The 24,704-nt window shown below is 38.4% G+C and overlaps 1 protein-coding gene across 7 annotated transcripts in view; it reads left to right on the top strand.

Annotated features, from left to right (window-relative positions):
- mapk10 (mitogen-activated protein kinase 10) overlaps window positions 1-24,704 on the top strand; it is a 36,980-nt gene that overhangs the window by 8,119 nt on the left and 4,157 nt on the right. For 2 of the 7 annotated variants that reach the window (XM_034224064.1, XM_034224068.1), the window contains exons 2-13: window positions 1,724-1,795; window positions 3,078-3,247; window positions 6,855-6,984; window positions 7,468-7,526; window positions 8,840-8,978; window positions 9,362-9,527; window positions 10,122-10,193; window positions 13,547-13,729; window positions 20,090-20,214; window positions 21,487-21,513; window positions 22,253-22,316; window positions 22,743-22,820. In XM_034224064.1, the coding sequence (XP_034079955.1) occupies window positions 1,724-1,795; window positions 3,078-3,247; window positions 6,855-6,984; window positions 7,468-7,526; window positions 8,840-8,978; window positions 9,362-9,527; window positions 10,122-10,193; window positions 13,547-13,729; window positions 20,090-20,214; window positions 21,487-21,513; window positions 22,253-22,316; window positions 22,743-22,820 (1,285 nt within the window). Of the gene's footprint in view, window positions 1-1,723; window positions 1,822-3,077; window positions 3,248-6,854; window positions 6,985-7,467; window positions 7,527-8,839; window positions 8,979-9,361; window positions 9,528-10,121; window positions 10,194-12,112; window positions 12,185-13,546; window positions 13,730-20,089; window positions 20,215-21,486; window positions 21,514-22,252; window positions 22,317-22,742; window positions 22,851-24,704 lie in introns of all 7 variants that reach the window. The other 5 variants (XM_034224070.1, XM_034224069.1, XM_034224065.1 and 2 more) reach the window with 4 other exon arrangements.

The raw sequence follows: 24,704 nt of genomic DNA, 5'->3' as shown, positions 1-24,704 counted from the left end.
TGTTTGATTATTCTACTTCTTTTATTCCAGGCACTATAGTGAATCAGTGTTCAACAGCAAAGGTACAGAGTAAACTGTCGGCCTAAATGGGCCAACCAGAAATCAAACGCCTTAGTGTCCCACATCTCTTTTTGAACACTGCCCTGGATTTAGCGGAGGCGCCTCGACTGTGTCATTATTAAAAGACTGGTGGAGCAATACATTTGTGTCCAGAAAGTTCTACATTTACATCCTAAGAGAAAACACACATCCTTTCAGCTGCTATTCTACATTTTGTGAACACTGCCAAAACATTTAGGGACATTTGTCACTTTTTTTATAAGTATATGACCAAAAACTTTTTTTCTAGCCTATTATTTTCATTGCCAACATTAACATTACTTATGCATTTATTCAGAAGAAATGATCATTAGCACACTGGGAGCTTCATTACCTGGAAACCCTTTGAAGGTAGAGTCATTGTGGGATAGCTGCAGCCCATGCAGCTCTACTTTATTCCTCCTTTGCAATCTTTTGAACTGAACTGCCAACACAAAAGCTCCAGGAAATGTGTAAATCTACGTTTAAACCAAATTGACCTTCACTGTAAAAGCCTCCCAGCTTTGCCAACGTTTCTACCCTACTTTTATGCAAATGCCTGATGGCACAAGCTTTTTGAAATCTTGCTTCATGTATGATAGTGCTATTAAAGATAACCATGTGAAACTGAATGCATTATCTCCTCAGTGTCTGAATTAACTTTTGAAAAATATTTTCTAGGTAATGTCGCAGAGATCCCGTGACCTGGTTTGAGAAGTTATAGTAGTTTACTGTCATGGTCAATATCAAAGAAGATGAGACATGTATATTATTGGGTTGTTGCCTGAAGAATATGTATATGTGTTTGTAGTTTTAAGATAAAAAAAAAATGCATAAATCAGTTGCACAACAAAACTTATTGATTTAATAACTTTGATTTACTTCATATATAACCAAAAGACACTGAGGACATTTACACGTGTGTGCACTAAGGGATTAATCGGTTTTAAGGCTCCAACCTTTTTGGCAAAATAATTAGCTTTAAAGCTGAAAATTAAAGATTTATAAGAAAATCAAAAGGTGCTATACAATCTGACCCAAAAAGTGTTGACGTGCTGCTATGATATCAGCCTTGTGCAAATAAAGAGGGATAGCAGAAATATAAGGCTTCAGCGTGCCAGTCAGTCATTAACACCCACAACCTTACTGTCTTTCTCCTCGACAACACCATCTGTATTCAGGTCTTTTTTCAACTCACGTCAAACCGGTACCTTGAAACACAAAGACATTGGTCATTGTGGTGCATTGTACTCTGATGAAGAATGGATCATATTGGTCTGTTCTTGTTACTGTAATAGAGGAGTGGGTAGGGACAACATGTTGTTTTTCTCACTTTGATTGAGAATGATGGGGACAGAGTAGAGAGAAAACATGGAGCGATGGAAGAACAAGGGCCCAAACAACTATTCCATTACTGTGCACAATGCTCGACTAAGACCATGATACATCAAACTGATTTCTTATATTTTATATATTATGTGTTGTTGTTGTCAGCAATAAAAGATAAATCCAGATGTGATTGAATGTTTATATTTACACTTTATATTTAGGATCAGTTTCATTCCTTCTGATCAAATTGCAGGCTACATATATGTCCGCATGACTCACTCCCTAACTCTGGCTCTCCTCTGTTTGTGTGTTACAGGTATTTATGAGCAGACATTTCTTATACAACTGCAGCCAACCAATCCTGGATGTGAAGATAGCCTTTTGTCAGGTGTGTGTTCCTTACAGGTAAACAAGGTACAGTACTCATTCACTTCCATTTCCCCTTCATTGTTCTGTATGTTGTGGTATTGTTGTGTTTCTGTATTTAGAATTAAGATATCCAAAGGAACCGTTTGAGTAAAGATGTTTTTAACAACATGTATTCAACAGTAAAGATATAGCGGTGGATAACCCTGAAGCTCAAAATGATTTCAACTCATTAATTGTGAGCTATTGTTTAAATAGCTTGTGGCAAAAATATTTTTAGGTGAAGAGTTTGTAGCCTTATGGTGTTAAAAATGAATTCACGACAAGCTAAGAATAAAAGGGTTTATCTGCCACTGAAAGACAAAATAATGAAGAAGCTTCCTAGCTGAAGCTTAAGCGCCTGTCTCCTTTTAAATGTGAAACTCCTACGGGTTTAATTTCCTTACAATGAGTTTATATCACAAGTCTGCATGTGTGAGAACTGCATGTTTGGCTACAGGCTATTTCGCTTTAGCTAAAATTATGAACTTGGCATGTGGTGTCTGTTCTACACGTGCATGAGTACATGTTTAATAGCCACTATAGATGGCTATATATCAAGGGCTGCATGTACTGAAATAACCAGATCAGAGGGTTGGATACTATGCTGGCAATGTTCAATTAAAATGTATTAAATCAAATATATACATTTTTCATTGCATTTCTAGGAAGTGTTTCAAACGTGTGCCCCTTAGTAATACACAGCAATACACACAGCTTTGTTTTGTTTGTGAGCAGTGTTGTAATTACTAAGTCTGTAATTAACTGATAGTTTTTTGTTGTGGCACCGTTTGTTCCACTGCTCTGCCCAAGTAATTACAGCCTGATCATTATTGTGTGCAGATTTATGAAATAATAATGTCCTCAGTCTGGTGAATACAGTTTGTGCCACTAATGTCATAACATGTAGAGTTTACATTTCTGCATGGAGACAGTGTAAACTGGCCTGTACTGTGTGTCCTGTCCTGTTTATTCTACCTTCCCCGTTAACCAAATATCCCCAAACACACACTTAAATACCAATATACACACATTTAATGCAAAAGAAAGAGTCAATATTATAGAAGCAGCTAGATACACATTGATTGATTTTTGGATGGTTAATGATTTTTTAAAATAATAATGTATTGACATAAAATGCACAATAAGAATGACCTTTTACTGTTACTGTTATTGCAGATGTTTTGCTTGCCAGGTAAGTAAACACATAAATATTCTATAACATAACTAACAACATCTTTTTTTGTTGTGTTTTATTTATGCAGGGTTTTGGAAAACAAGTGGATGTGTCATATATCGCCCAACATTACAAGATGAGCAAAAGCAAAGTGGACAACCAGTTCTACAGTGTGGAAGTGGGAGACTCCACCTTCACAGTTTTAAAACGTTACCAGAATTTAAAGCCCATCGGCTCTGGAGCTCAGGGAATCGTCTGGTAAGTGCTCAACAGTGTGTTACCTTAATGTCCTCTTATACATCATATCACGCTATTTGATGTGTTTTTTAATTAGTATTCAATGTGTGATTATCTCATTTAGCTGGTTGTTGTTTTTCTAATGGTGTTGTCGTTTATTGCTGTGGGAGATTGTTAAGGGAGGATAATCACTGCTTACTGTTTCCACTGTTGTGTGAGTAAAGGGCTGAAAAAATTTATTTTACTTTTTTAATTTAATTGGGCAATCAGAAAGTCAGTGCTCTTCAGTGCTCTACAACATCCTGCTGTGTCTCCATTATGCATGACCAAACATAACATCTGCACAGCATGCAGCCTTGGGATCCATTTTGACAGAATTGTTGTGGTCAGCCCAACATTAAGCCTGGCAAACAGATATAGTTTGCTTTAAAAGAACAAATAAACTTCAATTATTAATGTATTTGTGATGCAGGTGAATAGGAATATCTAAGATAATGATCCGATGACAATTTTCTTTTAAACTTTTTCAACATTTTCTATTATTTCTGTGAAAACATGTGTAATTAAGTATTGATTAAGCTTTAACTAAACCAGAGTGTGATTACGTATAAACATGTTTGTGTCCCTAAACAAATAAGGATCAATTGTGGCAAGTAATGAGTAAAAGATCTTCCTCCTCTAATTTTGGAGAAATGTATTTTGCAAGTGACTGACATGTTGTCAAAGCATACCTAACTGAGAAGCGCACCTGTGTCTTCCTATTATACAAATTCAATAGTTTATGAATGTATTTTATATTAGACTTTAGAAGGTAAGAAGGATGGAAATGTAAAAGCAAACAACAAAATGCAGTGCAAATGAAGGTCCATTATTGCTTCTTTATTAAGAAAGTGTCCAAATATGAGCATTGTTTATCAGTAGAAGCTGTAAAATATTACATGAAAAAACTACAAAAATGACTATATTTATTAGTTGAATCAGGATTTTTGGCAAAATGTAGTCTTACATGTGAAGTGGTTGGCCACACAATTTGGATTGACTGAGCTGATGATAAATGTTGGATAGAATAAGGATGCGTTGGCTATAACGGTTTTACAGAACGGGTGAATCCTTAATCCGGATTACAGAGAGCTCATATTCATTGTAATTCATCTCACATGCCCTGTCAGAATGCAGCGAACCACTGCCAAGTCTCCACTTAAAGGAATTTCACAGTCTTTGTCAAGTGACCGAACAAATCCATATTTATTATAAGTTGTATTTATGTTAATGCAGTGTCACTGTGTTGATATACGTCCCTCAGAGACGCTCCCTGGGATGAGTCAAGTTGACATGTTTTATATCTTCCTTTCTTATATGGTGTTTGAAGAATTGCTGCTCTCAACAGTCTAAACCCCCTTGCCCTCCACTCGCTCTCTTTTATTGTCCTTCCTTTGCTTCCCATGCCCTCAGCCCTTCTCTCTTTCCGCTCCAAAGCAATTTTGTGCATTTGCAAAGGAGCTTGGGCAGGCTACTGCTAATGCTGGGATTGTGCCCAATTGAAGGATATTGTAGAGATGGATGGCAGGGAGAAAGTGCAAATCTAATTTAACCTGCTCCGCTTGTTCCTGCCTACAGCTGTCATCTGGTGTCATCTGGTGACGGCATTACCACGATCCAAACCACATAATAAAACCCCCAAATAATGATGTAATATTATTCTGGATATAGAGATCAAATGTGACACACATTGAAATTATCTCATCTGTGTCAACAGTATAGCACAAAGCTGTGACATGTATATTAATGTTAGAAGAATGATTTTATTATGACAGGATGATAACATAATTAGAGCGACTTGCCAACTATGCATCATTGTCAGCATAATCCCAGAGTGGATGTCATAATCTCATCTACATGAACATCTGTCTGATTTAAACAGTTGTTCTACCAACATACATGTGCCGCACAACAGCTTGTATGTAAATTAGAATATAAAAAAGCAGAGAGTGAGTAATTCTGCTTTTTCTTATGCAATCAGGAGGTTCTTGCCCCTTAAAGCCTGAGAACATGGTAATGACGTTACACTTTTACCAATCTGTGCACATCTCTGCCCTTATGACTTTTGTGCTCGGTCAGACTGAGCTTTCCAAGCAATCTTAAGAGGGATGAAGGCTTTAGTTTAGCTTGTCATGACATCATCTTTCACTCAGCAAGAAACGTGATGACAGGCCCCAATCCCTATTGGATCAATGCTTTTATGAAGGATTCACTGTTTCCATGGTCACACAACATCTCTGGCCTGCAGTCTCCAGAGACATGATGAACCATACTTGTATCCCATCCATCCACAAACCCACACACACAGCGTCGACTTGATGCAGTGAGCCTGCATACAGCACTGAGAGTCAATGTGTGTCAGTTTAAGATTCAGCTGAGAATGTGATGTGAATGGCATCTTTATTGTGGCTTTTTCTTGTCATGGTACTGCTTTTCATTGAAAGCAAACATACATCTACACTAAGAGACAAAATCCCAAATGTTCCCAGGGGCTGGGATTGTGTCGAGTCTGCAAAGAATTCACTTTGCAGTAATGACCTCCAAAATGGGTTGAGCCACTATGTGGAAAAAGAAGCCATCTAAAGTGTCCTCCTTTGTTTCACTGCAGTGTACTCTTCATTGTTCATAATACAACAGCATCAATAATGTTTTCATATTATAATCAAGTGTAATCTGATATTTCATGCTGATAATTAGAAGTAGGTAAAGTCAGGTTTTATGGTAGCATTGTAATGGTTGTACCTTGAATTAAAGGAATAGTTTTACATTTTTGGAAATCCTCTTATCTGCTTTAATGCTAAGAATTAGATGAGAAGATCAATGCAATTTTTCAATCTGTGCTGTAAGCCTCTGCCAGTATCTTAGTTTTAGAATAAAGACTGGAAACAGGGCTTAGTAGCTAGCTTGGCTGTGTCCAAATATAGCAATTATGCACACCAGCTCTCTAGGAAATCAACACATTTAATCTGCACAAAACAATACAAATGTCAGGAGGTTGTACTATGATAACAGTTATACTCCTCTCCTATCTGTATATTACATTTAACGTTTGTGGCGTTTAACTTAGCTGGGAGCAGCTAGCCCAGCTCGGTCCAAAGGTCCCTATTTCTTGGCAGGTCACAGTGGCTTCCTGGGTTTTTTTTACTGCTGCTTGCATTCACGCAATGTTGGCAGAATGTAAAGAACATGACTTGGGAGCATTGCTGCACATTTTCAAGATGGCTGCTCCCACTGCTAGCCTTTTATACCACACATTGTTTAACTACCATGACTTAGCTTATTTTGCTAGAACTGTTTTCTAATCGCTAAAAAAATGCTTGTGTTTTTTTGCTCAGAACAGCCTATCAGCCACATTGAACCTGATTTTAAGGTTTATCTGTTACTGACAAGACCATACCGCATTATTTTTTTTAAACAAATCATTTTTATTTTATTTTTCAGTCTTTTTTCGTTGTTGGAGCTGTCAAAAATAATTATTCTGTTTGTGTCCAATGACATTCCGAGTGGATTGCCACAGTATTGTGATTCATCCAACCATAAACACAAAAGGAAAATGGTTCCATTGTCCTCTATTTTATCTCTTCTGCAGTGCGGGCTACGATGCTGTCCTGGACAGAAATGTAGCCATCAAGAAGCTGAGCAGACCCTTCCAGAACCAGACCCACGCAAAGAGGGCCTACCGGGAGTTGGTGCTCATGAAATGTGTCAATCACAAAAATGTAAGTGATTCAGCTGAGGGGTAATGGGGATAGGGACGAATGTGGGACGGATGACAATGTCTCTATTGTCAGGATGAGGCACAGTTTTAGACTATACCCCACTCAGTGTCTCTTTTTGGTTCTTGATAAATCCCTTCGCCACAAAACTGAGACAAGATACTGCAACATTACGACCGTGTTAAATGTGATGCCTCCAGAAATGTACCAAACTGGCAGGAGAGTGAAACAGAGAGCTCTCCAAGGCAAGAATGTAATCTCCAGTGCCACAGTTTGAGCTCTTTTCTTTTTGTCTTCTTCCCCTCCTACACATGTATCCCCACTCTTTTGTTCCAATTCACTTCTTCGGTCTACTCTATCTCTTAATCAGCAGTGTCCTTCTTCAGGGTCTTTAATACTTGTCTCCACATTCCCTGCTAACTTAGATTTTGTACATTTACTAAAACTGCTTTACGGTGACCCTCTCCATGCTCTTCTCTCTTTCAGATTATCAGTTTATTAAATGTCTTCACACAACAGAAATCATTAGAGGACTTCCAGGATGTGTGAGTATACTAAATCCTTCTATGCATGATTATATTTCCATGTCACAGGAAAAGAAAAGATGCCTATGTTCCTGTCATATTGTTACTCAAATTACAGAGAGTAGAAAGGGACTGATTTGCTCATTGCCCCTTCACACCTGCAGTTGTTGGAACATAACCTCTGGAGTGAAAGTACTGTAGTAACCAGAGGCTGATAGAGGTGTCCTGTTCACATAATGAATGATACATGAGATTGTTTTAGAGTTTAGAACAATGTCTCTGTAAACAGAACTGCAAATGATTTGTCTTTGTGGCACCAGATGTGGTAAAGGAATGCTCAGTTTATCACTTTCACTTAGAGCTATAATTCAAATGATTACGTTAAAGCCCCTGTCACACTGTCCCGAAATTGACACCCGATGGACACACGATAAAGGAAATGTTCAAATTCGGCTGTGATCGTAGCAACATCGGGCCATTCGTGAGGGCATCTTAAGCCATCGTATGACCGCCGGTGGAGTTTATCAGGCTCCGGCAGCAACTTCGTGAGTGGCAACTTCGTAAGGCACTCGTGAGGGCATCTTGTCAAGTCGTGTCATCTTCGTGTTATCATCGGTGCCATCGGGGATTTGCCCTCACTCTGATCGGGGCGAATGCCCGATGGCACCGATGATAACAAGATGCCCTCACGATGGCCTTACGAAGGGCAAAATTGACACACGAATTCAACACGAAAATTAACCTTCGCAAGGTCCTTCGGCTATTTTTTGGCATGTCAAAGATTTTGCCACCGCTCACGAAGTTGCTGCTGCTACGATCAGAGCCGAATTTGAACATTTCCTTTATCGTGTGTCCATCGGGTTGTTTTATTGCACAACAAAATCATGCAAACATATTATGTAAATAACCCAATTTGTGTTCTGTGAAACTGAAAAGGATATAATATATTGTTTTGAAGGCGAGTTGACAGGAAGTTGTTGTTGCTATGGAAACAACAACATGACGGAGAAAACGTAATATCTTCTACATATAAAGACGGAGAAAGTAGAGAACAAAGTCTGAAAATATCAGTACAGTATCATAGTACTTTAACATAATTGTTTGTGTTACTTTCGTTGCAGTTGTATGTCTTAAATGTAATGTAAATGTTGCCTTCGTGTGTGGTTCGGGGCCATCTTCGTGCGAAATTCACAATTCCATATTCGTGTGTCCATCGGGTGTCAACTTCGGGACAGTGTGACAGGGGCTTTAAGGATAACTCGTGATATAACTCATCAGTCACTCACCTGTTAGGTCCGTAAACCCCTTGTGAATCCATGCAATCTTTTCCCCAGGTACCTAGTGATGGAGCTGATGGATGCCAACTTGTGCCAGGTGATTCAGATGGAGCTTGACCACGAGAGAATGTCCTACCTGCTCTACCAGATGCTGTGTGGAATCAAACACCTGCACTCAGCCGGCATCATTCACAGGGTAGGAGAGCAAGACACCTCCATTCAATTGTTTAACTCTTTAATATGGTTTGTTTTTACAAGTTTCTGGGTAGAAATGTTAAATTTAACATCAGTAGCCATCACTTTGGATAAGGTGGCACAGTGGAAACAGGGTTCTTTGGTCTTCAGTGACAATATAAATGTAATCAAATGTATCACATGTATTGCCCCTTTAATAGATTGATAACAAAAACAAACATAGCTGTTAATGCTACTTATTTTTTTAAACCACATGCAATACTCCTTACATAATAAACAAGTCAAATAACAGTAATAATTCAAACCTGTCTATGAATATAAGGTTAGTAAATGACCTATGTACTGTATACACAGTTTCTCAAATCAGTCTATTCCCATCTTTAGGATCTGAAACCAAGCAATATAGTGGTGAAGTCAGACTGCACCCTGAAGATCCTGGACTTTGGTTTGGCCAGGACCGCAGGCACCAGCTTCATGATGACCCCCTATGTGGTGACCAGATACTACAGAGCCCCAGAGGTGATCCTGGGCATGGGATACAAAGAGAACGGTGAGCATTCATCGTGAATGAGTGGATGAAATTCAGAGATATTGAAAGGATAGCACTACTGTAACAATATTTGCTGATACACTACCTCACTAAAATAGTTTATTGAAGCTGATATGAACATCATGTTTGTTTGTTTTTTATCAAAAGCCATTCAGGATCTCACATGTATGTTTCTTACTCAAATTGACAAACAAATCCTAAGCCGTGCAATTTACAAATGAACTTAAATGAAATGAAGTGTTGGCAGCGAGTCACTGATTAAAAGCCTCTAGAACAGCAGACATGTGGTTGAATATCAGACTAAGCTATGACTCATTAGCAGCTTTCCTCCAACGCATAGAAGTCTGTAAGCTCCAAGGCTCTGATTTTCCTGCCGCTAGTTAGTCATTCTCCTCTTCTGCTCTCTGTCTATTACTTTTCTCGTTTGAGTTTGTCTCTATGTAACCAGCTTCTGACTAATTATTTCTCCTTCGCTGACTGGCGGCTACTTACTGTTGCTTCTCCCAGAAAGCTTAATGTGTCTAACACTAACCTTTGCCTTCCTCTCTTTTCTTTTGCTCCCGCTTCGTCTTACTGTCACCTCTTTTCGTGCAGTGGATTTATGGTCGGTGGGGTGCATTATGGGAGAAATGGTGCGCCACAAAATCCTCTTCCCTGGGCGGGACTGTATCCTTGTTATCTGATGGTAACACCATTTCTGTATTTAGGTTACACCTGCTGTATATAATAGAGAATGAATAAGATCACTCTTTGTTTTTATTGTAGAACTCATGGGTTGCAAGTGTACGACTCAAGATCTGCCCATTTAAACACTCTTAAAGTCAATTGATTGGAGAGCTTAAAGGGAATAATACCTATAGTCAGGTTGACAATTATTCTTATGATATATGTAAATATTTATTTCATACAGTGTGACATGCTTCACATGGTAATTGTTTGCTTTAGTTCCATTATTAATGTTCCCTGTATGTTAATGAGGTGAATTAAATAATGTTGCTGCCTTTATAACAAATCTCCATTAAAATGTCCACTGAACCTCTTTTAACACTTTTAACTTAACCTGCAAGAAGACCCTAACACAAGCATCATATATAATTGTTCTCAGGTCACAATGTCTGCATCTTAAGCGTTATTCAATCTCTCAGTTCAAAAATATGGAGCTCTTTCTCTAAATATTTAAGTGTGGGCTATTTAGAGTGTTTCTGTGAGGGATACCCGGTGTGTCCTCCTGCAGCGAGGGGCTGTAATTGCATCCTTCAGATGACTTCTTTCATTAGGATGGATATGGATCAAAAGTCCCCCTGCTGAGTTTGTGCACGTGTGTGAACATGTGAAGTACATCTTGCCATCTGAGTGTGCCCACACATATGAGTCAGACAGTTATTAAAAATTCAGTAAATTAATAATGAAGGATTATGTATTCATTTTGAGCATCTGTTAGTAGCAGCTTGATCGAACTCATTGGTGGTGTGAGGAAAGTTGAAAGGTTGACTATTAGCATGTTAGCTAAACAAATGAGAAAAATGCCATGATGGTAAAGTCTTAATACAGATTTTACAAGGTAGAAATGATTTATAAAGGACTTTAGTGTTTCCTTGGGATTCGTTGACAATAACGAACATGTAAAATATCTCCTACCTCATTGGTTAAAAGAGGATTGCACTGTAAATGCTAAGCGGCAGATAAACTGTGTGTGTCTGCAGGTGCTTGTGCCTAATACTGCTGTCTCTCCATCCCTGAGTGTGCACTCCCTGAAAGATTAATGCTCTGGAGAACTAGAAAACCCCTGCAATGAGCTCTGCACTATCTCCCTCCTTCTGTCTCTGGGACTCTTATCACCTAACACTTCATCCTTTCTTACTGTACGTCAATGGCTTTTGTTAATATGCTGCTTATAGATTAGTTTCTGGACTGGTACCCCGTCGTTGCTCATCTTAATTCACTTCATGGACTATTCGACTTTAAGTATTGACCTGGCTGAAGTTATCGGCACCTACCTGTCAAATGGTGATAAAGAAAAGCCGCCAGCACAGCGAGCCGCAGGGTGACTGTGTGTTCAAAGGCCATTTAGTAAAACAGTGTGTTAAATAGGTAGCTAAGGATTGATGATAAACAAAATGCTCTGTTTGGCTTACATGTCGCACAAATATAGAAAGGAAATACTGGTGTGACATGTGATGACATGTACTGCATATTTTCATTTAGGAATGATTGCACTTTTATTTGTTATTACTTTATAAAGTGTCATGTAGTAAAATGGAAGTTAGGTTGTCTCTAGCTTCTGTAATGGTGTATCTCAGTAAAACAAAAATTACAGGTGGACCCCTCTCCAAATCTAATTTGACGGGATAAATTGATTTAACACCCAATGAGCTCAAGATGAGTCATCAACAATATCTTCACGTTTCACAGGAAAAATAGACACAGGCATACAGGGTAAACATTTGGGAATTGGTTTTGTGTTTAACAAGTGTAGGAGGTAGAAGTGTTATGTGATTTTTAATAGATGACGGTAATGCGAGCATGTGTGTGTGTGTGTGTTTGCTTGTGCATGTACCTGTGTGTTGGTGTGTGTGCGACCCCAGTGGACATGTGGTCAGTCGGCTGCATCTTTGGAGAGGTGATAAGAGGGACAGTGCTGTTCCCTGGGACGGACCGTATCCTTCTGACCTTCGTCACTCCCTCTCTCTGTTTATCATGTAAACCTGAATATCATGAAAAAAACAGCAGTTACTTGAGAGCATTGCTTTCAGGTGCGTTCAGGTGTGTGATGTCCTGAATCCAGTGATTAAAAGCACACAGAGTGGAGCGTAATGCTTTTTGGCAACGACATGCTGAGGAGATACACCTCTAGCTGGAATAAAACAAAAGGTCTTCATAATGTTTTCAGAACTCGATATCATCACTTATGTTTAAGGGTGTTGTTACAATTAGCAGAATGTTTCACTACCATTATATGACTGGGGCGCAGACTTTGTAGATTTTTGTTAACAGAGCCTGAGACACTTGATTTGACTGAGGATTGTGCTATTATATTAACATATATCAGTGGCATAAAATGATCTTAAAAGGAGAATAGTATCATTTATTACAATTATATCTGGGACAATTTATCATCCAACAGAAGTTATCGGGACAGCTTTATCCAACAACTTGCTAAAGAGCCATGGATAAGAACCTTGGTGGATGAAAATAATTGTCTCTCTGAGCACTTGGTGGATCATGGCCAATTTGCAATGGAGACAAAAAGGAGGTGTCGTTCCAGCAAGATGAAGTAACAGGGATCTCTGGTCGCTCTGGCAGCTCCCTGCCTCCTCTGGCAGCCTGTGTGAGAACCAGGAGAGGGGAGCAGGTCATTTGGAATAAGAGAGGAAGTATTTGCTGCCAGAAAGGAGGGGAAACCCAATCCAACACTCCCCACAGAACACAGCCACATGCTTTATGGCTCTTGTTAATTAAAATTCACACTGTATATATTGTGGTCAGGAGGTTCATAAGCAGGATAATTGTTATATGACTACGTTTTTCTTTTTAGGTAGGGAAATATAGACAAAGTATTTTCATCAAGACACAAACTAATATCTCACTGGAGCTGGATTTGAGTTGCAATAAACATTGCTTGAAACACACTAAAGCCTACAATTTCCTCAATTCAATAAGAAAAACTGCACATTTTTGTCAATTTCTATGGATGCCTGTCTGAGGGTTGGATAGGACTGTTTTGTAATCTGACAAAAATACTTGGTGGAACCTGATGATCATGCTTTTAGGTATGTCTAACTCGTATTTTTGCTGATGATACTTAGTTTTATATTTATGTGTTTACATTTGATTTGAACACACCATTTCCATTATCACAAGTCCATAATTTCAATATTTGAGAAAATCTAAATATTAGTGTTTGTTTCTAAATCGATATTCTGTAGTATTGTTTGGAAGGTTTTATCCGAGTGGACACTGGAGTACAGGATAGTGCGTCTCCCATGTGTGCTTCCCTTAACCCTGACCCACTACACCAGACATCGACCAGTGGAACAAGGTGATCGAGCAGCTGGGAACACCACTACCAGAGTTCATGAAGAAGCTCCAGCCCACAGTGAGGAACTACGTCGAGAACCGGCCAAAATATGCAGGTCTCACCTTTCCCAAGCTCTTCCCCGACTGCCTTTTCCCTGCTGACTCTGAGAACAACAAACTCAAAGGTGAGAAATGTCATAAATCAACTGTATTCTAGCCATGTTATCAGATTGCATTGATATGTGTATCATTTATTGCAGCGACGTGCAGTCAGGGGAGGCAGGGGAGGCAGAGCCTCACTTGTCATACTCCAATGTAACGGAAAAACAACTAAAGAAAAACTAAATAGTAATAATAATAAAATGTCTGATCAAAAGTGTTTGGTCACTGATCTGTTTTGTAAATGTGATTTCTGTATGATTCCAATCGCTTTTTATAGTCAAAATCAGCAAATTTGCAGAGCTCCTCCGCTACAACTACGGGTAGCGATGAGAAGTGAGGCAGGGACGAGCTCTGCCTCACGTAAGCCCACAGTAACTGGCTGGAGCGCGGGCACTAATTTAGCGCGAGCACTTATTTTGTGAGCGCGCTCAAGCCAGTTACTGTGGGGTGAGGCGAGGCACAGATGAGATCTGCCTCACCTCAGAATGCGTCACCCCACAGAAACTGGCTGGAAAGCGGGCCCTAAGCGCATGCCTGCACCATCTCACTGAATGTCACCAATGTAATGTTTGTAGATCCCTTTATTACATGTATCCTCGCCATCCATAGTCTCTAAATAACTTATTTCACGTATATATGATATTTAGGCTCGCTGGTCTCATCATACAACGGCAATGAAAAAGCACCAGGGGAGGCAGCCATAACCTCTGCCGCACTGAAGGGGGCGCAAGTGAGGCTGAGCCCACAGGTTCTTGTTGCGACTGTTATTCTACGTTCTTATTATACATCCATGCGGTAGACGCGAACAACAAACTAGACTTTTGAAACTACAGGAAGATAAGGAGGACTTTTACAAAAAAGTAAAAGAGATTGTTGTCCAGAAGGATAGCATGGACTTCATCTTCAAGTCAAGGTAAGACCACAAATGCAAATGAAATCTTACTAAGAAAGAACAATCCAATATTTAAATTGTGGGTAGGCCTATCCTTTTGTTGAACGGTCTGTTTAAAATGAATTGAAGCATCAGACTAAAAAAGCTTTTGAAAATAACCGAATATTTCGATTAAGGTCAAAATATAATATTTGTAAATCTGACCCTGAAAGAGTCAGTGCCTCACCAGCCATGAACCTCACCGCACGTCACTGATGTGTCATGCATGTCATTTTAATCAATTTGTTTGATTATTTGTATTGAATTATTTTTGCATTATATGCAATTATTTAGGAGGAGTTCACCATAGAAAGAAATAACATACATCGTAAAATCACTCGTAGGATTTTTTATGATGCCAAATATTTGTTAACTACTGAAGCCCTAGCACATAAGATGTAAAGTTTATCTCCCATATAGGACATAGTAACATTTACACAAAATCATCATGTGAGGGACACAGTTATGTTCTAGCAGGGGAACTGTGAAAGCATGTTTTACTGCTTACACCACACATGGGCAGGCCTGTTAAAATCACAATGGCCTGCTATAAATTATAACAGAAATATAATGCCAGTCCATTTAATGTTTCAATAAATTAGAGCAGCGCTTTATAGCACATCTCTATCCATCTATCTATCTATCTATCTATCTATCTATCTATCTATCTATCTATCTATCTATCTATCTATCTATCTATCTATCTATCTATCTATCTATCTATCTATCTATCTATCTATCTATCTATCTATCTATCTATCTATCTATGAACAGGTCATAAGGTCAGCATATCAATTTAACCAAAACTTCGGTTTATGACTGAAATGTAAATTCCCGCCCTAGCCATACCTTATGGTAACTGCTAATTAGCATATTTGAGCATGCTAACATGCTAGACTAAGATCTTCCACATGCTAAACATAAGATCTTCCACATGCTAAACCTAAAGACTTGCAAAACATCATGTTAGCTTTAATCTTAAAGTACAGCTGTATGGTTAGTGTAGCACCAATGCTAATGTTAGCCTTTATCTTAAAGCACAGCTGTACGGTTACACAGCAACCCAGTCTCACGGCATTTCGTGTAAATAGTCACGACATTTAATCTATTGATTCGTGTTCACCAACACGATTTCCCCCTTTTTTTCGTGTCACACAGAACAATTTTAAAAGCAATGTATTTCTATTGGTAGTCTGTTTCGTGCCTGCAACACGTCTTTTTGTCCAGTCGGGTCTTGGAAGACCAGAAGCTGTGTGGTTCATAAAAACATGTTCTTACTCAATATCAAGCCACGATAATTGTTTTGATTTTAAATCATATAATGTCGGACTTTTTTTGCCGTCCGCGAGGAAAATAAATGGGGCTCAGAGCCTCAGAATACTGAAATCTGTATTTTTTTAATCCTTTTTTTCCTTCTAATTTGTTATTCTTTTCTAAATAACACACTGTTATTCACTCAAAAATAACACACAATTATCCTTGTTTTTATTTATTTGTTTAATTCTATAATCTCTGGCTATTTTGGCATCTGTCAGGAACTGAATTTCAAAATAAAAATAACCGGAAATAGACGTAGGCCTATAAGGGACATTTCGAGCATCATTGCGAAACACAGCCACTGACCTGATTACCCAAGATCCTCAGCTATGGTTTAAGCTCGCTGATTGGATGTTTTTTGGGATATGGTGTTAATGCGATATGAAATCCGAAAAACATTTCGGAGTTTAGGATGGCCGAAGATATTACACTACCCATAATCTTCTGCTATCGTTTGGGACTACAGTCCCGTTGCTTGACAAACCCCGTGATTAATCTTCAAGCTCTGGGATTGGATGTTGGAGTGGCAGTGCGCCAAGGTTACGTCGAGCGTCAAACAGCTCTTTGAAATGGAACGAAACCACGGCAGACTATCCAAAACTGGACTCGAACGGGACCAGCCCCCCCCCCCCCCCAAGAACTACACATGCTGGCTGGTGTTATTAAATTTAAAACATATAATTAATAAATGGGTGAAAATAGCTTGTATCCATAATGGGCAGCATTAATATATACCCACATGACAGCTCATTGTTACTTTGTAATTCTACTCCACTACAATTCAGAGGTTAACCTGGTATTTTTACTCCACTACATTTATTTGAGTTACTTTGCAGATTCTGATTAATGATGTGAAATATAAACAACCCTTAAATCAGACTTTAGTTACACCTGAGTAAAATTCAGGGAAGGTGATTTTCAAGTGACAACAATCAGGCGAGATATTTGATAGTTGGTGCTTGAGAAGACTAAACATTTATCTGCAGATCCCTATAAAGCATATTCATTACTAGTTATTCTCTACTAATAGTTAATTAAAGACTGTATATAATTGCTAGTTTGCACTTCCCTTTCAAGAATTCAAGATTTTCAAAGGTTTATTGACATAATATACACAACTACGGTGTAGTTATGCAATGAATGAAAAACTTGGGTCACAGGTTCCTCAACAGTGCATTACAAGACATCTATCAATATGTGTGTATACCTCCACCATTAAACTGTCATATTCTGCACATTTCTTATTCTATCTACATACATAAGAGTATAATTCATATGTATAATATAATATCAGTTAAAATAAGTGCTTCAACATAGTTAACATTGCAGGAAAGCAATATATTAGACGTTAAGTACTTTGTCAGGCTTAATATTTATCTGTAGAAAGATACCCCCAAAGCTTTTTTCTTATTTAAAAGAAGGCCTTAAAGGTGGGGTAGGTAAGTTTGAGAAACCAGCTCGAGATACACTTTTTGTTATATTCCATGGAATGCTATTAACATCCCGATAGCAATGCATATCTTACATGTAAGTGCTTTGACAAAAAAATCCATAACAAATTTCATCTGTGGAAGCCGTAGCACTGTAAAAAGCACGACCAATCATTTTAGCCGGCCCGGCTAAAATAACCGGATGGCCTACCTCCCTGTCAGCCTTCCATCTGTGCACAAACTTATCTCGTGCCCTCATTGGTCATGTGCGCATTCGTGTGTGTTGGAGGAGGGGCTCTGTAAGGAAGTAGCAGATTTCTTCCGGCTGTGTATTTTTTTTTATTCTAGCGCACTCGAGCTGGTTTCTCCAAAATTACCTAACCCACCTTTAACCTAAAGTATTCTTTAATGTTTAAATAAAGGTTCATTCGTTTTTCTGTTTTGCACCTCCTCCTATTAATATCTTTGTACATCCAGTACTAAACTGTTTTATTGTAGAGATCACTTACAGTATCTTCTTGATCTATTATATTCTATATTTCTATCATTGACCTTCTACTTTCCCCCTATGAAAGTATGTACTCTTAATATTTTTTTCATCAAATATAACATATTTAGTCTTCTAATCAGGGCTCTATAAATAAATAACTACGGCAGATATGTAATATTTAATGTAGCCGAACCGTGTATTACAATGCCGTTATGTGATGACTTCCAAAGAGAAAAGCAAGCACACTCGGAATAAAGTATTATTTTCTTTTAAAAAAAAATGTTTTTTCGGATTTCATAACGCATTAACACCATATCCCAACGTGCATTGCGGCTAAACAATCCAATCACCGAGCTTCAACCATAGCTGAGGATCTTGGGTAATCAGTTCAGTGGGTGTGTATCTGTTTCCGGTTATTTTATTTTGAAATTCAGTTCCTTACGGACGCCAAAAAAGCCAGAGATTATAGAATTAAACAAATAAATAAAAACAAGGATAATTGTGTGTTATTGTTGAGTAAATAACAATGTGTTATTTAGAAAAGAATAACAAATTAGAAGGAAAAAAAGATTTCAGTATTCTGCGGCTCTGAGCCCCATTTATTTTCCTCGCGGACGGCAAAAAAAGTCCGACATTATACGATTTAAAATAAAAACAATAATCGTGGCTTGATATTGAGTAAGAACATGTTTTTATGAACCCCACAGCTTCCGGTCTTCCAAGACCAGACCGGACGTGTTGCAGGCACGAAACACACTACCAATAGAAATACATTGCTTTTGAAATTGTTCTGTGTGACACGAAAAAAAGAGGGAAATCGTGTTGGTGTACACAGAGCAGGTTGTAGACTCTGTTTTGTTTACTTCATGCATAGGAATACAAATGTTCCCTCAAAAAACTTTTATTTTAGATGTCGCTTTTGGGCCTCTACATTGAAACTCATATTTGTATCCCCCCTCTGTGAGCCGTAGTGAATTACATCTATTCTTATGCAGAGGGTTAACCACATCATCTTCGTCTAAGTCGAGTGCAACCATTCTTCCCAAAAGTGCAAATTCCCTCCATTGAGAGATAACAAAATAAGCTTTTTCTGTGTCCCTGTTCCCACATCAAAGCTCCTGTCTGGTAGAATTCTCATGAATCACTTTTGTATTCTGGCTGCTCCCTGCTGGAGTGACAGTGTTAAAGGAGATGCAGCTAGATAGAAGTGTGGGAGGGTGTGAGACCGGGTTGAAGTGCTGCTGTTTTGTTCTGTCACAGGTAGGAACTGAGGCAGACATCCTTAGGGCTTTGGTTATTTTTTAACTGCATGAGGCAGTGGCTGACAGAAAGTACTGTATGACACGAGAGAAGATAGATAAGGAGTCAGGAGAGGTGGAAGGAGAGCGATAGAGGAGTCGTTTTACAGACTTACCATCCGTTTGTTATTGAGGTGTTGATGCTCAGGCAGAATGCAGCGACTGCACACGGCTCATCTGTCTTTTCCTGTTCAGTTTCTTCAGTCCTGCTGTAGAGCTATTTATAATGGGGTCAGTGTGTGTAGGAGAGAGATGGTGTGTGGTTAAAGTTTTCTCGATTTCACATGAGTCTAAGATGGCCTGAAGGGAGAGAGACTGAGCGACTGCTGATGGCATTTGTACATGTCGGGAAGCAAAATGTTAAAAAAAAACGAATGCAGTTTATTGTACATACTGGTGCTTTTATAAAACTACATCTAGGCACACCCCAGTTGGAGCAGTTTCCATACAATATTTCAGTCTTAGCCTGTGACAATTTACATCAAGACCTACATGTATTAGAAAACGGTAGATTTGTATTTGGGACAAGCTAGAATCTTGAATTTTAATTAGCTAAAAAAATGGACAGAAAAAAAATCTGGATGGCTGTCAAGTGTTGCAAATTATTTTGTGATGCATACATATAAAACATTTTGCCCACATTATTTCTGAAAAAATATTTTTTAAATTATCTTTCCAAAGCTTTCCCTCCGTAAAAATGTGGTGTTTATCTGCTAATCCACATGTGATTGAGGCTTTCTGAGATCTGGTTTCCTTTGACAAGCTGCTGTTGTTTATTATTCTCTTTAATCCCTGACATTTCCCTCTCTTTCCCTTCCTTCCTTATTGTGCTCCAATTTCTTGGCAAATATGTGGCACAGAGGAATATTTTCTTGCTTCATGAACTTAAACAGATGTGTCTCCTTTCCCAAACACAGCTAGCCAGGCCAGAGACCTGCTGTCTAAGATGCTGATCATCGACCCCTCTAAAAGGATATCAGTGGACGACGCGTTACAGCACCCCTACATCAACGTGTGGTATGATCCAGCCGAGGTGGAGGCGGTGAGTAGGCCTTTGGCAGAGCTGTGTATTGATCACCATCACAAGCTCAATCCTCTGTTGGTCAGCACTGTTTACTTTGTAAATCAACGAAATTTGATAATGACTTTCCTCTTTTTCGGACAAAAGTCATCATAGTGACTCACTATACAAATGTCAAATGTATTCCGCAGTCTGTTCTGTATAAGAGATATTTGCTGCTTCTATGATTGAGTTTTAAAGGTCCCCTATTATACTGGTTTTCATCAATATATTATAGGTCTCAGATATATACAAAACATATCTCTGAAGTGTTTGGCTCGAAATAACAAGCAGATCACCCATTGCAGCATCCCATAATCCCCTCTGTTTCAGCCCTGTTTCCAAAGTGCTGATTCTCTGTCTGTTACATTAGATGAAAATAAGGAGCCCCTCCCCACGCCCCTCTGAGAGATATTTGGTTAAAAAGAACACAATGGTGCTCTCGGAGGAGATTCAGGTGATAAGGTTGGCGGTAGTTACCTTGGTTGGCGATTGGCTAATGGTTACACAACCCAAAACATCGTTATGACATCATAAAGGGGCCAAAATCTGATCAGCTCATTTTCAGACAGTTTTTATATAAATGGATCGGGACAAAAAGTGAGCGAATCTTTTTTCCTGACATTTTCAGAATCTCTTTTCACAGAGGGGACACATGTTTATGTAGAAGAGACATGAACAAGTGCATTTTGCATGATAGGTCCCCTTTAAAGTTTTGCTCCACATCTCATTTTCATTTTCCTCTGTTACTTACACTTTATTTGAACTTTGAATAGTTGTAATCTTTAGGAGAATAGATTTGTTTTGCTCCTTGTAAAGACATTTCTTTCACTGCTAAGTGAGCAAATGAATGCGTTCTGTTTTGTAGCGTAAGAGTGGTGGTGTTTCTGGTTCAGTTGGTGCCTCATTAGTATGAGGTGACAGTGAGATTGGGAAAAAGCCATCTGCACAATAAAGTTGCACAGAAACCAATTTCTGTAGCAATACACCAACTAGCTGATTCATTTCAGCATTAAATAGCATACTGTAATACAGTAGCTATTGTAAAGAAACGCCACATGACACACCTTCATTGTCGTTCATTTTTAGTGGATTTCATAACCGTGCACTTCGTCCATTGTTGCATTTTTGATGGTTTTCCATGATGGTATTGTTGTTAGAGTTGATATGGTATGTATTATATGGCTGTGAATGACATTTCAACACATTTTCTGCTGTTTTCCCTTTCTCTAATGTCACCTCTTGCTGATGAAGGCCAGAGATCTCATCCAAATATCCATGGTAAATAACAACCGCCCTACATCCAAAGAAAAAGAAAAAAGATCAATGGGACTTTTGTTGATGAAGATTAAAGACTGAATATTATAGGAGATGTATTTGGTTCAGCACTCTCAATAATAAATCATAAATAGGAATATATGTTATAGAGAAGACAAAATGAGAACAATATGAGGAAAACCTCTTTTGCTGCTACTGAATTAAACTGTCCCTCCAAGGTCACATCGGACAGGTATGTGTGTGTGGTCCTGTCACCTGCAGTGAGATTATGGTGTCAGAGTCTGAGAGGATCAGGAGGGGTGACTGACAGCATGTTCGTCTTTTAGATAAAATGACAATCCTGCGGGAGAGGGACATTGGCATTTTAGCTGGACAACCAGATGTCTTCTTATCTTCCTGTGTGTCTGATGTTCAATCCTGATCTTTCTGTAATATCTGATAAATGTGACACATGTGATATTTAAATGATGCTTATTATATTTTCATGGGATTAAGGCTTATCAGAATGTTTATTTTCTTTTAGTTATTCTCTCCATAATCCATGACTTTGTTTACATAAATAGTTAAAGGAGAGATGTTTAATTTTGCTAAATTTGATGCAGTATAATACAAAAGTGTATCTTAGATGTTTTTCTATTCACCTTTTACCTGGAGTTATCCAACGATATCAGCCATATGAATTTCCTGTTCAATTATGTTTGATGATTGACTTACTAAACTGTTTGTACTCTCTTACGTTTAGCCTCCACCTCAGATCTACGACAAGCAGCTGGATGAAAGAGAACACTCCATTGATGAATGGAAAGGTGAGAATTATTCAAATCATTTAACCAAAAGCCAAATACTGTAAGATAACAGCAGTGGTGGACTAAGTTCTCAAAACGTGTACTTACTTATCGTGTATCAACACAGATTTTGATTTAAGTGAAAGTACAAAAGAATGAGCAACAAAATATACTTAAAGTTAAAAAGGGAAAGTACTGATTAATGTTAATTAATGTGTCACTTCAGTGTTGCAGCTGGTGGAGTAGACCATTTTTTATATACACAAATATGTGCCACTGTATTGATGTAAAATACAAGTTTATAGTAGGAAACTTAAGTAAAGTACCTCAACATTCAGTTTTTAAATAAATCTACTGTCCACTACTGGCTAACAGGAAATCACCAAAAGTGCGTGCTATCACTTTGTACGTTTAATGACTTCCTGTCCGAACTTTGCTCTCCTGCAGAACTCATTTACAAAGAGGTGATGAACTTTGAGGAGAGAACGAAGAATGGCGTTGTGAAGGGACAGCCTTCACCTTCAGGTACTCTCAGTGCATAACCCTAATCGCTCTGTAAGTGAATTTAATATAACCTTACTGGAGTTATCTGTAAATAGAGAAACCCATTGTGTTGTTGACCATGTGTCTCTGTCCTTTGCATCTCATTGTTTTTTCAAGTTAAATGTTGTTTGTGACAATTTGTTAAATGGTATTGGTGGACAGCTAATGAGTAATTGCTAAAATTGCCTCATCATATATTTATTTATGCTATGTGCACTAACTGAGTGTGTTTGGGTTTAACATGTCATGACTTAAGATGTAGGTCCTTTGGGGTCTATCACAGGAAATGTCAGTCCTCATCTGCAGCTGACATTTTATATTGTCCTGTTGTCTGCAAAAGTCCTGCAAGAACATTAAGTGCTGTTTTCATAGTTCACCACAGAGAGGCAGTATGGAATCATGTTAGCACATGTATCAGGCCACCCCTACGTCACTGTGAAAAAAACTTTATTGCTATGGTGAAACAACACCCATTTCTCATTAATAAAATAAAACTGTTGCATTTTAAAGATTAGAAAAGCAAGCTTCAGATAAATCCTGCAGAGATAGTAACATCTCCTGACCATGAGAGGTAACTGCCACATTACAGTACAATAAAGACTCTCACTGTAACAAACCAGAGTAAATAAACTAATACATTTGTAGAATTATAATAGCCATTTTTGATTGATTGTTGCATTTCTTCAAGCTGAAATATTACAAAGGAAATATGAGCCTATAGACCTCATAGTCAGTTAAGGGTTCAAAGCATTGATGTACCACATACAGTAATGCAACATTTACTTTTCATCTCTTCTCCACCCTGTTTTTCACATACTCATGAACTCCATCTGTCTTTCTTTTTTACTTGGCAGTAATTAAGCCTCGAGGCAGGCCTTATGTCTGATGCTGACTGTAGCAGATTATGGGCTGTATGTGCTGTATCTATGCAGCAGACTGCAGTAACTGCAGACAGTGTTTTACTGCAGCAGGAAACACACGTTTAGTGCACACATGGTGCCTCAGGCAGTGTGTGGGAGATTTTAGCATATTTAATGCTGTAATTATTGCTTTTAGAGGCTTTTCCAGACTAACGCTTCACTTTTGTCTCTTTGCCACCTTGTATATTATCTAACACATTCACCATCATCATCATGAGTCTTTCATTAAAAAAAAGACTGAGTTCACTGAGTGCAGATGGTGGCTGCACAACACAAGAGTTATAATCTCAAATCAAAAGTTTGGCAAATGTTCCCCCCATGATTAATCATAATGAGTTTATGATTTAAAAGCTTAATTCATCTTCTAATCTTTCTAACTTCTACTATTGTGGTTTTATAACATTTAAACGTATACTGCACCTGGATAGTAACAGTGGCAGGTAATTCTGATGTATTTACTGTAAATAAACGTACAAGTGAAGTGACTTCTTGAATTAATGCCAGACATAAATCCTGCTTTGTTCTCTGTTTTATTTTGGGTCAGCTGGAGTACCCACCAGTCTCCATTAAGCAATTACCTCCCACACGGAGCAGACACAAACAGCCGACCTACAGTGTGCCAGCACTGTGTACACAAAATAAAAGGTTGTTTAAGTGATTTCTTCAGATGGCAAATCCCCTATTATCATGCTTTTTAATCAGGCGTAGCTTTTAATCCCCTACAGCAAAGCATACTACCCATTATAACATTGATTTCCACATAAACGTATCAAAGAGAAAATAAGAATCACTAAGAAGTGGTACTCATTGACACCCTCTGATCCTTCATTTTGAAAAATGATTTGATATGAAGGTTTGTGTTTGAACCAATTATACATGAAAAACTTGAATGTACCTTATTAATTCTGTAGATCGAGTCCAGATAGAGTGGGTTTATGCAATAAAA

Source organism: Gymnodraco acuticeps, unplaced genomic scaffold (assembly GCF_902827175.1).
Source record: "Gymnodraco acuticeps unplaced genomic scaffold, fGymAcu1.1, whole genome shotgun sequence".
Lineage (NCBI taxonomy): Eukaryota > Metazoa > Chordata > Actinopteri > Perciformes > Bathydraconidae > Gymnodraco > Gymnodraco acuticeps.
This window is presented reverse-complemented; position numbering and strand designations above follow the sequence as displayed.